Raw genomic sequence first — 19,650 nt, 5'->3', positions numbered from 1 at the left:
TGTGAAGAAGGATTGAAATGTTTTTCACAATGACAGTTTAAATTCTGTGGGAAGGCTCTGAAATGGCAAAATCTTCAGGTTTAATATTTGCTTCAGTTTAGATTAGTCTGGTAATAATTTAGTCACCTTGTTCTGGAGGCAACGTGCTGCACAGCCTTGCTTTGTTACCTCAGAGCAGCTCCAGGACCTGAACCTTATACTGTCGGAAGCAGAAACTGTTTTTTCCAGAGATGATGTGATATTCTGCCATTGACTGCAGTCATTTCCTCCATCTCTTTAGAGTTGTGCTGATGTGTTTGAAGCCCTTAATATAAATATATGTATTTTGGAGTAGAAAGCAGAATAAAGTTTTGCATCTGAGTCCTTCATATGGCCATTCACAACTTTCATTATAAAATGACGTACATGGGGAATGGATGTGAGTGAGGAGAGTCCAGTCAGTGGTCCTGTTTCCATCCTTGCTGTCTTGCTAGTAAAATGGAAGGCTTCAAGGAGGATCTGAAATAATGACTAACTTTATTTTCTGGTCCACCTTAGTTAGTTTTTCTGCCATATGTGCATAAGCAGCCTATGACACCAAGCCAAAATTGGGGATTTTTAACTCCCATGCCTGTGAGGTTTCAAGAGAAAGTATGGAGAAATATAAGATTCCTGCTGCAATCTTGGCAAAGTCATGGAACGTGTGTTCCCTTTTCTTGTTCTCTCTTCTGTTTGGATGGTTAACATGAAGAAATAAACTAGTTATAATGTTATCCCAGATTCCTCACTCCATGTTTAGGGCTGGGTTGCTTGGGAGAGGTGCAGATTATGTGCTGAATATTGTAGGCATTCAGGGTTTCAAGACAGTGTAGTCCTTGGAACTTGAAGATCAACTATACTGAACTAGAAGTGCTACCCTGGCAGTGCTAAGGGTGCAGCTGCCAAAATGGTAGGTAGAATTTAGCTGTCTCAGTCCTACTTTTGCCAATATGTGCACCAGAATACTTAAGGTAGTGACAAAAAGAACCCTCTGTGAGGATCTGCTGAAACAGAACGTGGGCTGTGCTGTGTGTGAAGAGCCTTGAATTTGTTTTTTGTTTTTTTCCCCTTTACAGTGTTCAGAGGGAGCTGCTGGTATGGAACTGAACTGGGTTTGTTTGTGGGAACTGTAAGCAAGGTATGTATAAACACATTTCCCCTCTGACCTCTCCAGTCTCATACCTTTGTTTTCAAACCTATTTGCTCATTTGTTACTATAGCTTTAAATTTACTGTTGCCTTGTTGGCCACTATCTGTGATGGTCACTATCATTTGCCCTACTTCAGTGAAGATGGAATTTTGGAAACCCATATAGACATGAGATCTGACAGCTGCCCAGAGGAGATAAAAAACCACAGGCTGCATCTACACTACTACCATGTCAAGTGTAAACAGACTTTGACATGGTGTTGTAGTTCCATCTGACACAGAGTGCATCCATGCAGTGTTTTTCTAGTCATGTGCAAGTCAGAGTTGGCTGAAGAGCCCTGTTTGTAGTGTTTTGTCCAAACAACCTTGTTTCTACTCTATACTTCCTTAACTGTTGGTCTCAATTGTCTTAAATACAGTATGTTCATATAGGATGTTTTCCTGCTCTGAAATCATTCTATATAAGTTCTTAAACCATGCTAGTATCTGAATGCTTTAATGGTAGGTAGGCTGGCTCACTCAGTTGTACACAACAGGTGATTCTGTCTACATAGCAGAATTGCTATATTAGAACTCCATTATGGCCTGGCAATTGAGATCTAAACCTGCCCAAAAGAAGAGATGATACATGCTAGACCTCAGGATCAGGACCCACGTGTTAAACAACTGGTTTTTGGCTGTAGGCTAAATATAGTTGTCTGAGTCTGTTAGGGCCTGGTTACTAACTTACTAAAAGTTTACTGCCAAAGAGACAGGAAAAGCATTAGTTCAATTCTAGTAGCACTGACGAGAAGGCTGCAAAACCAGGTTTAAGGCTTGTTTTAGATTTCTCCAAGGTACTGGTTCTGTTTAATATTACTGCTTTTGGAGGGGCGTGGGGAGGAAGCCGGCCTATTTGACTGTAGTGGAGGCTGAATCCTTTATCCAGAGAACTGAGAGAGCCTGGGCAGCACCAGTGCAAACATCTCCCACGTTATTCCTCATTTATTCTCCAGTGTGCCTTAGGTCTCAGGTTATAGGGCCACCCTTTGGGCTGAGAAAAATAAATTTCCATGCCCTATTCATTCCTTAATACCTCTGGCTAACAAACCAATCATCTTGAGTGAAACATTAATATGTTCTAAAGTACACAGGCTCATTTCTGCAGATAAAGCTGCTTAGATATTAGCAAAAGTTGGAAATCCAAAGGTTGATGCAGGCAGGTGTCACAATGGAAATAAAGGGAGTAAAAAAATCTTAGATAATTTATCATCTGCTAGCCTTGGCAATTGAAATGTATGTCATATTACTATTCAGAGAGCTGAAATAGGAGCTGAAAAGCAGATCGTAGAAACTGGGGTTCCAAATTGGGGACCACTGGGGGGAAGGTAGAGAAGTTAAACTCAGATTGGCATAATTACTGGGGATCCAGAGCATGTGAGATTCTCATGGTTAGAGAGTGTGAATGGGCCTAGAAAACTTGTGTGGGTCAAGAGTAGAGACTGCCACAAGAGGCTTACTCTGGTAAGAAAAAAACCACTTCATGGAATATACCTCTTCAGTAGTCACGAATTAAAATTCCCCCAAATCCTCTGCTTTCCACAATAAAGGTCTTGTATTAATAATTCTCTCTAATGGCTTTTTAACTGGTGGATAAACTTCACCAGCCTATGTGTCTGAACTAAAACTAGCCTTTTGCTCTTGGATGGTAATGGTTGTTCTAGAATGCCAGAGGAAATTTCTATTTCATATGTTGGCTGGAACCTTTAAAGGAATACTGCACAAAGTGGACCGTTAATTGTACACAAACAATATTTGGGTGGTATAAATGGGATTAGATGCTCATTTGGTGACTTTTACCACTTCGGGGTTTAATAGATCGATGCTCTTGAAATTGGAAAGAATTCTTCCCTTACATCCATTGCAGGCTTTAGTACAGACTTGGATGGGAAAAGGAGGTTATTTTCATGTTTTTGAGAAAGGATTAGTTTAGTAAATACCACACCATGAATTTCCTAAAACTGTGACAGGTGAGACTTCTGGTCCCCCAGTCTTTTGTCTTTTTTTGTTCTTATGCGCACCCAGGCTTCTGGTGCAATGCTCAAAGAGTTTGAAAGCCACCAAGTGCCTCTTATAAGCATTGGATTTATGAAATGTATTTGAAAGCATTTGGGATTCTGGGCTATATTTCTGAAATTTCTGTTCATGTGTTTAAGAAATAAATGGTAATTTGATAATGATATTTATGAGCTTTTGTTTAAATCTTTAGCACTGCTGGACTGAGTAAAATGAATGTGAATATTTTTAAAGAAAATTGCTGTAGAGCATTAGAAATATGGTCCTAGATATGAAGCTTTTTTTTTTTTTTTTTTTTAAGGCTGATGGGTAATTTTCTTTATATATAAGGATTTATCAGCCATTGTGAAGATGATGCTGTTTTCCAAGTAATTATATAAGGCATGCTCCTTCTTGCTTCTTCTCCTTTTAAGCCCTAACCTCTTAAAACAGCTGTTCAGACCTTTAGTCTGATAAGGTTTCTTGCTATTTCCTTGCTGGCCCCAACATGTCTTGTTTTGGATCTTATATTGGCAGATTTGCTCAAGGCAACAGTGAAAAGATTTCAGGTGATCTTCAAAGATGGCCTGTCCCCTACTCTTTAAGGTAATTGGGGCAGGATACTGTCTTTAAGACTCTTTGGCTCAGTCGTGGCACTACTCCCATCCATTCCTTATCAACTTTTCTGTCTGTGTGTGTTGCAAGAATGTTTTGTTTTTTGTCTTTTAAATGAAGGCCTGGAGGACGGTGACTCAAGGAATCCGGGATGGGATAAACACAACCTTTCACCTTGGAGTAACTGGTTCTAATCCAGCCTGTGGTTGATAGTAACTGAACATGGTTCATTTGCATTTGTGAAATGAGTTGATCTCAGGCTAGTTTCCAGAGGACCAGTGCCTGTATTTTATATTTATGTATAATATAAAAAACCCAAACTGTGCTAATTAGTGGACCTGTCATTGGCATTCTCAACAGCAGAGGCTGAATTCATTTGCCTTACGGTGATTTCTATCAGGTCAGAGCTGATAAACACTTGAGTAGAAGTATACCTAATCCTTTTCTTAATACATCCTTTTGAGACCCTTATGGCGGTAACTTCCTTTATATCAAAGATAAAAGGAAAGATTAAGAGTGGCTTCACTCCTGGAGAACCTCATACTGGGCAAGCCAGGGATTGACATTGATTTAGTGTGGCTGGTAGGGAGGGAAGAGTTGGACTTTTATAGTGGAGATGTCTTGAAAGAAGTGGGTGAGCTAGCAAATTAACAATCCCTGTACAAAGTCTTGTATCTGATTGGCTTAAGGGATGCTGTGTCTGAGTTTGAAATTCAGAAATTTGTCAGCCACAAAATGTCACCAAGAGAAGTCCTCCCATGGGACTATTTGGGTCTTAAATAATTAATGATTTGAAGGAAGAAGCACTGTTTCAGGGCTAATAGAAATATTGAAAACCAGGATTTGGTTTCACTCAAATTCAGTTTAAAGACTAACATGAATATGCATACATCTGTCTTTAAGCAGCTTCAGAGCAGGAGAGAGTATTTTTACTAAGAAGCAGTCAGGAACTGGGGTGGTTATATTGTAGAATCTTTCAAAGCTATCTTTAGAAAAATTCTCCCTGAAGACATTTCTTTATAGTATCACATTGGGGAGGCAAGGGGAGCAGAAATGTTGCTTCCCATCCTAACTTTCTTAACCAAAGAGGATTTCCTTATTTCTTGCTCTCATTTTTGGAATGGAGAAGGAAATCTGTTCAGGGTAAAATTCCTGTAATATCCTCATACCCTGTGTTTTTGTGTAAACAGCTTGTTTGTCTGTGGCTGGGATTCCAGTGGTGTCCGAACAAGCCAGTGCTTCCTCATAGAGTGCACACATGATCTTTGTTTTATGGCTGCTTCCTGATGTTTTACTTTGTAACTGTTCAGGACTTTCAGACGGTCATAATCTGGCACAAGACTCAGAGAAATCTAAGAGATAAATTATTCAATGACAGTTGCTTTTGGAATCTGTATAATCTTTCCAAAACATTTTAGACTGTTGCTCAGTCCACCCTTCCTTCTGCCTCAGCAGCCCAGTCAGCTTCACCAATTTCTCTGCTCCTTTGTGGTCTTGATAATTAACTGACTGACTGGTTGCCAATGTAAGTATAGTTTTTTTTAATGGGGATGGGAGCACAGACGTTTCAGAATCCAGTAATGCAGCTGAGCAACCATAGGCCACTACATTTACTATGATTAGGCACTGTTGTTTGTGGATAATAAGCAGAGCACACAAGATTTTTATTTAGCAGCCTCTGTTTAACATGCTGCTGATGCTTCCATCTGCTTCAGATTTCCCTTCTCCTGGATTATTCTGCTGAGTTGTGATGACCTGGAGGCACTGGTGCCCAGGGCACAACATGACTTTGTCTCTTCCTTCTCTGCTCATTCATCTCAAAGCCTGATCCACTTAAAGCCACTCTGCTCCAAGATTACCTCTTCTTTTGGCTGGCTGATCACAGCTGGCACAATCATTTAACAAAAGGCTGTTCTTAAGTTTAAAAAAAAAAAAAAAGGCTGCTTTTTCCTAAAATAGCTCAGCTGCACATGCATACTGCTGCTGTTAGCTGCTGCACGTTACTTAGCAATTCTTAAATTGGTAGAAATTGCTATTACCCTGGCAACGCTGGGAGATGTTGTTCATAGTAGTGTTGTCACTTGATTTGGAAAACATATAGCAGGTTTTTCCTCTTCTTGCCTCCCCCATTTTCAGATCTATTTTGTCCTGGTGGGTTTCCTGTAGTATTTTCTGGCATTTCATATTGGGGAAGCTATTTCTGTTTTTTTATTAAAGTATTCTGTGTTAAGGGCTCAATTCCTCAGTTATGTGAAATTCTCACTGAATCCAGTGGGAGTTTTACACATGGAGCATCTACAGCATTGGGGCTCTAAGTATGTCTGTATGTACTTTGGCTAGAGAGACTGTAGGAATGCTTGATCTCTCCCACCTCCCTGGCAAGATCACGTAGTCCACATCTCTCTGGCAGCATGTTAGTCTCCAGCAAGTTTATTCAAAAATATTATTGATATCTATGTAATGGTCCTAAATCTTAAATTTGTTTGCATGACCTCTATTATAGGCCAAGTCTCGCTTGAATTTGAAGTGGTCTGATATGTTCAAAAGCCAGGAGAAAATGGAGCATAATCAACACCTGGGGGAGAGGAGTGTCTTGTTTCTCATTAGCAACTCATTCTCTCACTACCCACATGGCCAACACTCCACTCTTCATTGACTGTTTCCAGAGAGAGTTGTTTCTATTCTTAGATGGAGAGTTGTTGTGACCTAAGTCTTTTGACAGTGGCAGAAAAAAATCTCAGAGGACCCTCATTCCCCAAAACCCTTATGGGCTCCTTAATTTTAAGTAAGGTTTATCCATCAGTCTTCTGACTGAATTCACTCCGTAATGATATATTTGTCTCTATGCAAAAATATTCTTCACTTTTTAAAAAAAAGTGACAGCACAACAAACATTTAAAATATCTCCTAAATATTAATGTGTGTAACTGACAGCTCACTGCAAAATGGTATTCTTTTGCAAGTAGCAGGTGGAATCACAATATGGGAAATCTACTGAAAAGATCAAGCTTCTGGTTACAGAAGACAAGATTCAGCATCTTTCACATATAGCATTTGAAACACCATACCAAATTCTGTGAAACAAAACCAACTTTTAGCGAATCACCTTGCCTGCTCCTTCCCTCTAGGTGATGGTTGAGCCTCAACGGACCTTGCATCCACAAAATGCTTTCTCTGAGACTTGTACGGGCAGAGGCACTGCCTGGGCCTGAGTGCTCAAGATGCATTGATCTGGCTTGCTGCATTTGTGTCAGAGTCATGGTTTTGTTTGTGGTGTTTTGTTTTGTTTTTTTTAATTGCAGACACTGTTTGTAAAGTGGTCCACAATGTGGAACAGAGCTCTCCAAAAAGGAGATGCCCTGAATAAGTATTAAATATAATGCAGACAGGAATTTAGAGTAACATTTGTCCTCATTGCTCATATCCGTTTTAAAGTATCACTTACATTTGTGTTAGAGAGGAAAAGTACCTAGAGGGTGTAGGCATATTCTAGCCAAACTGAAACAGATGTAAAATCAAATACTTCGTATTGCAACAGTCTTAGACCTGTTTCACTTCACCAGAGTCTTGTTAGAACAAGCACTGATTTCCTTTGACTTCTTCATAGTCTTTTCCACCCTCCTTCTCCTTGCTTGTCTTGATTTGACCATGACATGGGATCCTGGGAATGAATATATGACAACATGGCAGAGAGAACTCCTGTATACAACTTGACACCAGTTCTTAAAATTTGTTTGTGCATATACTGTGTGTGCAGTGTTATAGCCATGTTGAAACCAAGATATGTGGGGGACAAGGTGGATGAGTTACTAAGCATTCCTCTGAGGAAAAAATTACTATCACTTAGCACTTTGCTGTTAGTCTTCAGAGTGCTGTGTGAACATTAATCATTTCTGAGGTGGGAGGGGGGGTGGGGGAAATGGAAGCAAAGAAATTGAAGCCTTGTCTACAAACAGGGGAATAGGTTCAAACTGTTTTCCCATTTCAAACTGATTAAGGTTAACATATGCACTGGCCGTTTGGCTCAATATACATTCCGAGAGTGGGAAGACTGGAAAATTTTAACCAAAAAAGTTACTGTTCAGTCAAGAAAAATAGAAAGATTTTGGTTAGGCTTTTACATTGTTTTGAGTTCTCTAGACTAGATAGGGATTTCCTGCTGATTTTACCTTTTCTTCATAACTAGCTCACAACTTTTAAAATGGAAGTTTATCTTCTGAAAAGCCTTCAGATTGATGCATGGTGTCAGCACAGCCAAAGCTTTAGTGCAGGCTGGCCACTGAGCCTAGAACCAGTGCTAAGAAGCAGGAAACTACCACCCCCATTCATCTCAACTGCATGTGAATGGTCCAGCATAATTGCCATCATTTAAATATTGTTAGTAACCATTTCACTGCTGATTCTCATATGGAAGCCAGCCAGCCACTGTGCTTCAGTCTGTGTAGCTGGATATACTATTTGTGTCTTGGATATTCCAATCATTTGAAAGGGAGTTGCATGAAAGTACAGCTGTGAGTTTTTAAATATACACATTTAAACAGATTCTGCTAATTATTTGGATAATTTAGGCTCTTATCTTGTCCTTTTCATTACTATAGCTCAGAGATTAAAGGGGAAAGAAAGCTCCTCAGTCTTACTCTGTGTAATTGACAACACTTCATTAAGATTGTTTTCTCCATAGTAAACTTTCACTGTTTACATGGATTTTTTTGCATAATGGGAGAAGAGGGCAACATTTTAAGTGTGAAAATGTGTGTGTAAAACCACACATTGGCAGGGGGACTCGGGTGCATGTAGTCCCTATAATTACTTTACTCACTTTAAAAAAAACCAAACAAAAAAAAACCCTGATGATTTCAAGTTGACAGTTAACCTTTTAAGACAATATATTGATATAAAACAAGGAGAGCCATAAAAAGAGATCAGCAGGGAAGCTAAGTAAACGTGCTTAGCTAGAAGATTAGAGAAGGTAAGCAGAATCAAATTGTGATGTTTACCCCTACCCAAAGTGTGGGAATTCAGTTACCAATAAGTTGAGAATGCTGGTCTGCTAGGTGGGTAGAGAGCAGGAGGAGGGTGACAATGCTCAGCAGCATGGCTAGCAAGCAGACTGGGCAGTGACTGTGTTGAGGAGAGGAAAATGCCATGTGAGTTTTTAACTCAGGGCGTGAAGTGGGTTTGAATGACTAGTGTTGAGTTTGAATTGAATTAACTTGAAAATGAATTCTAACAAAGGTCCAGAAATAACATTGGTCTTAAATGTAGAGATACTATCTGCAGCTAAAGAGGTGGGATAGTTCTCAGTAAAATTAGGACCAAACTTGTATTCTCTGTCCCTTCAGCAGGTTGCCATCACGAAAGCCAAAGTGGATTTCTCCGGTGTGGTGTGCCTGCCCCCTTCCATCATTGCTGGAAATGGACTGGATGGAGGAGGGGCTGGCGAAAATGATGATGAACCGGTGTTGGTGTCGCTTTCTGCGGCGCCAAGCCCCCAGAGTGAAGCTGTTGCCAATGAGCTGCAGGAGCTCTCCCTGCAGCCCGAGCTGACCCTGAACCTTCACCATGGCCGAAACCCCAATCTCCCTCCGCTAAGTGAGAGGAAGAATGGTAAGTGGCACAGTTCTCTGTGATGTCTTTGTTCCTGGTAACCAGGGTTCAGCAAGTTGATATGACACGTGCTTTGAATACAGTGCCAGTTACATTTATAATACAAGCTGTTCATATGAATTATGTAATCCAGAGTGGCTATAACTGTAGGAAACTGATGCAGAGCAGCAGAAGATTGACTCCCAAGGGAGAAGGATTGGTGACTGGTGTTGGCTTTCGAAGTCCCAGAGAACTCAAACGACTCATGCTTGTGCATTATTGACCTATGTAAATGGCAAAATAACTATCACATGCTGTGTGGTGAGTTGCGCAAAACCAAAAGATAAAAGCAAAGGAAGTGTCATCTCATCTTTCAGTTATCCTCTTGGAGCTGGTGAATCTTCTGAGTCGTGTTTTCTTTGTTCAGATAGTGAGAAATCTTTCTGTGACTGGCTAAAATGGCCAGTTAGGTTTATTAAAGTGGGGGAGGATCCTGAATTCAGAAACAGCAGATGAGGTAAGCCTTGACTTTGTTTGAGAACACAAATCACCAAGAGTCTGATCCTGCAAAGGACAGTTGATGTCAGTGTGCACTTAGCACCTTTTTGTTTTATAATTACAGCTCAACAAATCTCACACTGGGAAATTTGAAATGGCTGTGGAGGCCATCGCTCGATGTTTGAGGAAAAATGACTCCTAATCAATTGTGGGGGCTTAATTTGGGGCAAGGAGGTTTATCAGGCTGGATTAAAAAGATTGATTTAAGAAAAAATTGGATTTTTGGTTTAAATTAAATGCAGGTTTATTTAAAGCAAGTATTTAAAATTACATATGTTGTCAATTTTATATTTTGATAGTAAGTTTAGGTGTTTAAATTTAATTTAAATACAAAAAAAATTACTAAGCAATACATGTTTGCTGCAAAGTTTTAAAGAAGTCAAACCACCAATGAATGGTGGAAGTCACTGGCTAAGCACCTGGAACCGTTTGTTGAATTGCTAAATCAAATTTTGAGAACAGCAGCCACTTTTGCTGGTGCCTGAAGATTTTCTTCATTTCAGTTTCACTAGTTCAGTTCAATGACTAGTTCATTCACGGTTAAGAAACCAAGTGGGAGTTGAACAGTAGGAAATCTTCTTTTCCTCTTCCGGTCTATAAATTAAAAACTAAAAAGGCCATGTCCACATGTACAGCGCTGCAGTTGTACCAATACAGCTTTGCTGCTGCAGTGCATCTGGTGAAGATGTGCTATGCCGACAGAAGAGAGCTCTCCTGTTGGCAAAATAAAACCACCTCTGTGAGTAACAGAAGCAATGTTGGCGGAAGAAGCTCTCCCGACGATATAGAGCTGTGCACACAAGCGCTTATGTCGGTGCAATTTATGTCACTCGGAGGTAGTTTATTCACACTCCTGAGCAATATAAGCTATGACGGCATAGGGTGTAGTGTAGACATAGCCTAAGTGTGAGGATGAGATCATCTACTCTTTAAAATCTTGAAGGACTTGGTGACCAGAAACAGTTAATTTTTGATTCACTAACTATAAATAATATTTAGTTTGTTGAATAAATCAGTTCATTTTAAATACAAAACATGTTTTAATAAAATTTTTGACAAACATTTTTATGTATCTAGCACATTTAAAGTAATTTTATTTAATAAAAATTTTAGATGTTTTTGTGCATTCTAAATTGAATTCTGATTTCAATCAAATAGAATTTGACCCAAATCACAATTAAAAAATTAATAATTTAGTAAATAAGAATGTGCATCACTCACCATTTTCTAAGATAATAAAAATGTAAAATTCAAGAATCTTAATAAATATAAATTAAGCTATGCAATAGCTTAAATAAATATGTATAGAAATGCTATATCTTCCTGGTTAGCAAAAAGTAGTACTAAGTTTAGTGTGGAGGTTATATTTAGTTTCAGATCAACATGTTTTAATGGGAATCAATCTTTCTTTAGACAAACAATTAAAATGTACAAATGCAGAACATGATTAAAATCACTTTTTTAAATCAAGGTTTCTTGCTTGTTGATTTAAATCATTATTAAAATTGGTGATTTAAATCAATGCACCCTGCTTATCCATTTTTCTGATTCAGGAAAGCTGTGAATGTCTTTTTTCTAGAGGCTAACCCAATTCCCTGTGTCACCTAGAGGGATTTTCCTGAGCAAACACAAGTAAAATAGTTCATTAAATCTTTTGGACTGGACAGGAAGGAAGGGAAGGGGAATTATTCTTCCCAGCGTTTCCCCTTATGCTGTAGTGTCATCAGCTGAATACATTATAATGAGGGTTATGTTCTATTTCTTGAGGCACCTCTTACATACAGGTACAGCAGCAATTCTTAAGGATTTAGTCTGTAGCTATATTACTGTGACCCGTCATCTACTTGGCACAGACAAGTTAAACAGGGTTGGGTCTGAGACTTGAATGAGAGCACCTCTCCACCCACACCTTTCCTCAAGGGAAATTCAGAGTACTGCAAGAAGTGGTGTTAGTGATTGATTAGGTGATGCTCCATAGAGTTGATACTGGAACAATATCCAGCATGATAGGGGAAATATATTGCAGGAGGTGCCCTCTTTCAGACAAGACATAAAGACTAGCATCCATAGAGCTCATAGTCACTAAAGATAACTTGTAATATTTTCCTGAGAAGTACAAATGTATACAATATTCTTCACTCCTAAAGCTGTGGTTTGTTGCTGTGTGCTTCTGAACAGCTGTTGTTTCATTTGTGGGCGAAGTGATTTGGGTGTATATTTAACAGTAATGCATGCACACACCCATTCTTTCTATAAGGTGCTGTCGGATGAAAGGGGTTACATAAATATAAGCATCTGCAAATTGTCACAATATAAAAAGGACGCCGTTTAATAGTTCATGAGACTCTGCAATGAATGATTTTGTTTGTGATGTAATATATTAATGCATCTTAGATCAATAAATTTGTTCTTTAAAAATATCTGTATTTATAGAAGATACTTAAAATGGAGTTCTTAGTGACATTGATGGGGACAGAAGTTGGGTAACTTAATAAATATTGACCCTTGTAGGTAGGTGTGTGTTGTATATTTATGACTATATTTCCAGTCAAACCTTTTGTTTTAAACACTGATCTAAAGACTTCAGATGTTTTGCCAGTTGGATTGGCATTTGATTGCCTGAACATTCCTTAACTTTATCAAATTAACTAGGGAAAAATGCCTTGTGCATTGGAACTGCTTCTATGACAACTGATCAAACTCAAGATATTGAGCAGTGGGTAGGGTATGGAGGAGAGATGTTAAAACGACAGAGAAATGTTGTTGGAAGTGCTTCTGTTTGTTAAAGGGTGTTCCATTTGAAATTCCAGACAGGTCCTGCTGACTCAGAGTTGAGCTAACTTCTAGTGTCTAGTGGCCTTACAACAGAGGTTTAACCCTTTGTGTTCCTTAAGTTTACAAAACTCTTGTTGATGTTTATAGGAATAAATGTAGCATGTACAATTACAAGAAACAATCATTATTAGGACTAACAGTCTGTGCTTCAGGGCATAAATTGATCATTAGTTGAGGTCAAGAGGAAACTTCTCCACACAGTTTAGTATTGCACAATTTAAATGCATAATGGGAGTTTACACCTTTTTCCAAAGCATTCAACATTGACTGCTGTTGGAAACAGAATCCTGGACTAGATAGGTGTTCAATCTGTTCTAGTGTGGCAGATTCTATGTTCTTACTGCTGCGGAACTGAAATGTAAGACACTATCAGTTTGTGTCCAAATTTTTCAAACCAGGGGTTCCTCTCTAGATCTCCCTGGACTTTATTACAACTACAGATGATCTTTGTGAACCTCACAGTGAGATAATTGTGGATGTTCTAGTACTATTAGCTGAGTTGGTTATGTTGTATGGTACCAAATTAAAGGAGCAAAACCTTTTAAACAGTATATTTCAGGTGGCAGAACACAGAGGGTGAGACCGCCATCTTACATAGCTTGAAAGAAACGCTTTAGGTTAATCTGTTAGTAATCTATTTGGATGCTTTTTTGATAGGCCATTAAGTTCTGGCCAGACATAGTGGTACAAATTAAGACTTAGAGGGCTGGATATGTGTCTTCAGGTGTGTTCTACAAAGCATTTTCTATCCACCACAGCCCATGCCCAGTCCTCATCCCTTCCATTTTCACCTGTCTGTCAAGACCGCACATCACAACCAACCTAGTTTGCCTTTTAGCCAAGAATGATTGTATGGGACTGACTCAATCGCTCTCTTGGACTCACCAAAAAGGCCTTTTGCAGAGTGACCCAAGCCATCACTTCTGTCAGTGCTTTTATATAGGCACCCATAATCTTGCTCATAATCATCTGAGTGCCTTTCCCAGTCCTAAAGGCAAGAGATCAGACCTAGGAATTTCATGCAGGTTTGTCCCTTTTTTAAGTGAACTCTGTTTAGCTTTTACATGAGGAAAATTACCTCACCCTATCCCTGGCCTCTACCCACTGACTAATCTTGTCATTAGAAGTCATAATTTTCTCTCTGCCCTGAGACCATGTAAAGTGTTCTGATAGGAGTTTGAGGTTATCTTGGTTCCCAACTCTGGGCCTGGCTTATTCAGAGTGTCATATCAATGTATGAACAAGGACTGTTTTAAATAACCACAGGGTTACATACAGTGTCTTTTTGATACTTCATAAATGAAAGGCAGAAGTAGGGGGAAGAGAGAAAAGAGGGTAATGAGGAAAAAGTAGAGAGGAATAATATAAACCTGAGGGAATGTTAAAAAATTCTTCTGTCCTCAGTAGCAACAAACAAAACCTGATGTTGAGAGTAAGGTCAATGAAGAAGTCAGTACATTCGTTAGTGAAGACTCTTTAAAATTACTTTTAACTGCCTGTTTACTTTCCCTCATCACTATTTGACAATGTTTTTAACCTGGATTTATTGCAAAAAACTAATTTCTGTGTTATATGGTAATCCCCATCAATACTAGTCAAACATTTTCAGGAAAATCTGGGCCTCAAAGATGCGTGAGACGTCTTTGGACAAGGCACTGTTTTCATAGTCTTTTAGGACACGTGACTGAAAATTTCCCTGTTAAATCTATCTAAGGCAAACTGGTTGTTTTACCAACATACCATTCCTTTTACTCACACCATTGTGAGGGGACTGCAAGCCCACTTGGAATGTGTGTGAAAAACCAATCAGACTGAGCTATGAATTTCCTGTCTTTGGTGTGTTTGTTACAACATCCTTAGTGTGCTGTCCATATTTAAGTACAAAACAAGGCAACCTGATGTTATCAAATACAAGGATTAATGAGGGCAACCCCCTGAAGCCCTACCATCTTGGAACAAAGAAATACATTTGGAGAGACTGTATTACAAAGACCATGTCCCCTTTCATAGCATGACAGTTTTCAATGTTATCCCAATTGCTGCTGGCATACGCAAACCCCACCTTCTTAAAAACAGACTTATTAAAGGGAATCGTTAGTTTATGGCATAACTGTTATGAAAAAAATACAATCAATGCTGCATACTTAAACTGTGTTAGCTAAAAGTAGGTTGTAAAGTTTAACAAGGTATTGTCAAACTAGGCTTGACAACCATTTCTCAATCTGGTTGTAACAAATATTGCTCTGATCGGGGGAGGGGAGGGTGCTAATACAGGAACATCCACTAGCACTGTTCCTCAGATGAAGCTGAATGCTATTCAGGACATCTAAGGTATTAACACCTGTAATTTAAAAACTATGTAAGTGTAGGTACAAATGTGTTAAGAGCCCCTTAAAACCATTTAAAGAGTGCTTATGTTGCAATGTCTAGCAGAGTCCAGTCTGCATTAGCCAGTGTGGCAATTTAATTCCCTGTTTTGTAAACCACTCACTGTACTGCACAGTGGAAGCTCTCTGATACCTGAGGCATTCCTGTTGCAAGAACTGTAGTCATCACACTGAAACTCCACCCATTCCAACCTGACTAGTCTTTTTCCCAAATGCTGCTTCCCCCCGAATGCCCCTTTCCCCCCATGTGATGAGCTACAAGTTCTGTCCAAACCTATAATGGCAATGTTCTTCTGAATGATACTACTGAATGCAGAGAGCCATTCAAACAATGAGGAGGAACTGGTAGTTTTGGGCATGTCGTCATCATGTTCATCATGGCTATATAATTGCTTATCTAAATGGGTATAGACATAGTGTATTTCCCTGGTTAGCATTTACACTACATTTGGAGTTTTTTTGTATATTAAGTGCAAATAAAATGTTTCAGTGGTTACCAACCTTTCCATAGTAGAATAAAAATTACAAATGCAAAATATGATTAAAATCAACTGTTTAAATCAGGGTTTCCTGCTTGTTGATTTAAATCTTGATTAAAATTTGTGATTTAAATCACTGTGATTTAAAATCAGTCCACCCTGCAGCCACCTGTGTTAGTTTGGTATAGTTGTGTGAACACTAGTAATGGGTGCCTGAGACACTGTGGAATAACTTCTAGGGTGCAAAATGGTACTTCTTTTGGATATTGGAGAGCAGGGCTTTCCGAAGGAGAAATAATTATTTCTCTCATTCTTCTCTCCTCTTCTCCCCCGCCAAGAAAAACCCCCCAAAACATTTTTGTTGAAAAACTAAGTATCTCTCCCTTTTGCTTATGGTGGATGTTCAAGTTTGTTGAGATGTTCTTCTCTTAGTGGGCTCTAGACATTGTCAAGGTTCAGTTTCTTACTTCAGCTCCTCACTATGTATGCTTATTAAGTAAAATCTTAGCCTTAAGATTTATTTATTTATTTATTATAGGTGGGACTGATAGCATGGCCCATTAAAGTTGTTTAATCCTTCCCATTATAAGACACTGTTTTCAGTTGCTTATTATTTAGCCAAATTTTAACCAGGTTGAAATTTTCTATGCTGGATGTCTTCCTCAGGTTGGATTTGGAATGTTCAACATTTTCTGAGAATGAAGCTAGAGAGAAATGCTGTTTTTCAAAGTTTAAAAACAATTCTTGATGACCTTTCCTTTGGAAAGCTGTAGTGCTCCCATGCTTTGGAGCAGGGACTTGAAATTTGGCACAGGGTGGTTTGTGCCATCTCCATGAAAATCCGACCTAATCTGGCTAAATTATAAACCTTTGAAAAATCAGTTTTCATGAGATCAGTAGAGATTTGCTGGAATTTAAAAGCCAATATCTTTCTCTCTAAGCATACTTGAGTCCCTCTCACAGCTTCTATGTGTGATCAGACTATACATACACTATTCCCTCAGGGTGACTGAGCATGCTTGCTACACCCTAGGGCTACAGGGTGAATCTGTACTTTACTTGCCATGGCTGTGGCTTGCCTGGGTAGGAGAGGGGTTGTAATTGGAACTGAGAACAGGGAGCCTATCTCCTGTCGCCTCAGTGACAGTTCAGTGGCATCCAGGCAGCATGGAGGAGGAAGTAGTCTCCTTCAAATGCAGAGGGGACAAAAACTGATTGAGTGGGTTGTATTGGAGGGTTTAGATTGGGAATAGATTGGGATAAAGAGCTTGCGGGGTGGAGGCTGTGAATGGCTGGACAAAGAGGATATGGGTCTAGGAGTAGGAGAGGGAAATGGGTGTTGGTGCCAGTGGGTGTGTGAGAGAAACTGAGATTAGAACATAAGAACAGCAATATGGGATCAGACCAATAGTACATCTAGCCTGGTATTCTGTCTTCTGACTGTGGCCAATGCCAGGTGCTTCAGAGGGAATGAACAGACCAGGTAATTGTTGAATGATCCATCCCCTGATGTCTGCTCCCAGCTTCTGGCAGTTAGAGGCTAGGAACACCCAGAGCATGCAGTTGCATCCGTTACTATTTTGCTAATAGCCATTGAGCCTATCCTCCATGAACTTATCTAATTTTTTTTGCATCCCATGCCTTCACAGTATCTCCAGGGGTCCCAGCTGCCCCTGCCGTCTGCAGCAGTTGGAAGCTGCAGAGGCTGGCTGCCCAGGGTGGCTGGGGGCTCTGGGGCGTCCCTGGGTCCCTGCAACCCATAGCAGCTGAGAAACCAGGACCCCCACTCAGAGCTCTGAGATCTTCACCACCTGTGGTGGCTGAGAGGTCCCAGGTCCCTGCAGCCCCCAGAAGCTGACAGCTTTAGCCCTGCTGCACCAAGTCATGGGGTGGAAGCTGAAGAGCATAATTTCACAGAGATCTCTGGAAGTCACGGAATCTGTGACTTCTGGGATCTCCGTGATAGATTAGCAGCCATATTTTTAATAAATATTTACCCTGTACAAATCTCAAAAGAAACAGTATTTTTCAATTCAGCTCATGCAAATATTGTAGTCCATCTATGTGTTGTAATTGAAAGAGATGTAAAGTATCGTTTAACTAAACAAACATTTAAACAATAAAAAATTTCTTGTTCAAATGATATACTATTTTACATCCCTAGCCTGTGATGAGGAAACTTGTCAAAGGCTTTCTGAAGTTCAAGTACACTACATCCATTGGATCACCTTTGTCCACATGTTTGTTGGACCCCCTCAAAGAATTCTAATAGATTGGTGAGGCATGATTTCCCTTTACAAAGCCATGTTGACTCTTTCCCAAACAAATCATGTTTACCCATGTGCCTGATAATTCTGTTCTTTACTATGGTTTCAACCAGTTTACCTGGTACTGAAGTTAGTCTTATTGGCCTGTAAATGGTAGGATTGCCTCTGGAGCAATTGGAGGAGTATCGGGGGGAGGTATACTGGCAGTGGCAGAGGGCTGGCACAGGGGAGCGGACACTCGGATTGCATGAGAAACTAAGGGAAGGAGACTGGGACTGGGAGCCAGTGGGGACAGGAAATATGGGTAGGGGCACAGGTGACTGAATGCTAGGGTGGAGCAGGGAAAGACAGATGGGCAAATGGGAGAGGGAACCGTTACTAAATGGACAAGGAGATTGGGAGGGGGAAATTAGGACTTGCTGTGCAAGGGGACTGGGATCAGCAACTGGAGGAAGGGAGACTGAGACTGAGTAGATGAGGAGAATTGTATTGGACAAGGAGTCAATGGTGGGGTAGAGGTAGGATAGGGACAGGTTGGTGAGGATGTGGCAAAGAGGTCAATCTTGGGGTTGCAAGGACAGGCAGAAGATAGTCTGCATCCACTAGAGAACTCTACCCTACAGAGCCATGAATGAAATCCAGAATCCCTAAGTGTCTCCATTCCTCTGCTGTAAGCAAGTATCCATGAAACCCACTGGTAGTGTCCCATCCCCTGTAGTGCTGAGCCACATAGAGGATAGCCTACTACTGCTATCAGTTACTCCATTAGCTCAAGTAGCATAGATCTGTATGGTAGATCTAAACATTTCAACCTTGCAAATCAATCGTGCATGTTTAAAATGACAGGATTACATATGATGTTTTCCACTGGACCCCAGCCTCAGTCAGGGTTCAAAATGGATGATGCTCATTTAATTAGCAGCTATTCAATATTTTGTTCTCATTTGTCAGTGTAGTTCCAGACCTTATTTACTGCACACTATTCAAACCCTATGGTGAAGACAGAATTGTCAATTTCCTCAGAGGCTTTTCTATGGTGCTTAATATTACAGTAATGAGTGCTTCACATATATTAATGAATTTATTTTCACAACTCCTGTGAGATGAGGGGGTGATACCATCTGTATTTTACAGATGGAGAATTGAGGCATAGAGAGATTAAGATTAAAAGTGTCCACCGATTTTGGGTGCCTAATCAGAGATGCCTATGATCTGATATTTGCATGGTACTTGGCCTCCGATAGCATTTCATATGTTCAAAGCTCAGCTCCTGTTGACTTCAGTTGCATCTGTGACTGCTCAGCACTTCCAGAGTCTTGAGTTAGGCACCTAGAAAATGAGGAACATTTGTGAAATATGTGTTTAAGTGACTTGCCTAGCATCATGCAGGAACTCTGTGGCAGGGGCAGAACCCAGTTTCCCAGAGCAGCATTCAATTGCCATAACTGTGAGACTATCCTTTCTCTTCCTCTGATGTTCAGCCTTGTTCAGTACATGCCTTCCACCTTCTACAGCACTCAAGATAGAGGGGTCCTACAGACAACCACTTCCTTCATTACACACCCCTGACTCATGCCCGGAGCAACATCCATTCTGTATAGTGAATAAGACAGGATCCTGTGGAAATAATAGTATGTGATCATGTAATTAAAGATTGCATATGCATTAGCATACATCAGGAGGCCAAATGAAGTTTGCACAGTCAACCTTAATTTTGGCATT

General features: G+C 39.9%; 1 protein-coding gene across 1 annotated transcript in view; it reads left to right on the top strand.

Moving 5' to 3' along the window:
- Positions 1-19,650, top strand: part of MRTFA (myocardin related transcription factor A) — a 144,422-nt gene that overhangs the window by 10,471 nt on the left and 114,301 nt on the right. The window contains exons 2-4 of the mRNA XM_067559547.1: positions 1,095-1,156; positions 3,739-3,807; positions 9,159-9,423. Of these exons, the coding sequence (XP_067415648.1) occupies positions 3,784-3,807; positions 9,159-9,423 (289 nt within the window). The 5' untranslated portion in view covers positions 1,095-1,156; positions 3,739-3,783. The remainder of the gene's footprint in view (positions 1-1,094; positions 1,157-3,738; positions 3,808-9,158; positions 9,424-19,650) is intronic.

This window comes from Emydura macquarii, unplaced genomic scaffold, assembly GCF_026122565.2.
Source record: "Emydura macquarii macquarii isolate MOO-44397 ecotype Brisbane River unplaced genomic scaffold, CSIRO-AGI_Emac_v2 contig_2205, whole genome shotgun sequence".
Lineage (NCBI taxonomy): Eukaryota > Metazoa > Chordata > Testudines > Chelidae > Emydura > Emydura macquarii.
Note: the sequence above shows the minus strand (reverse complement) of the source record. Positions and strands in the feature narration are given on the sequence as shown.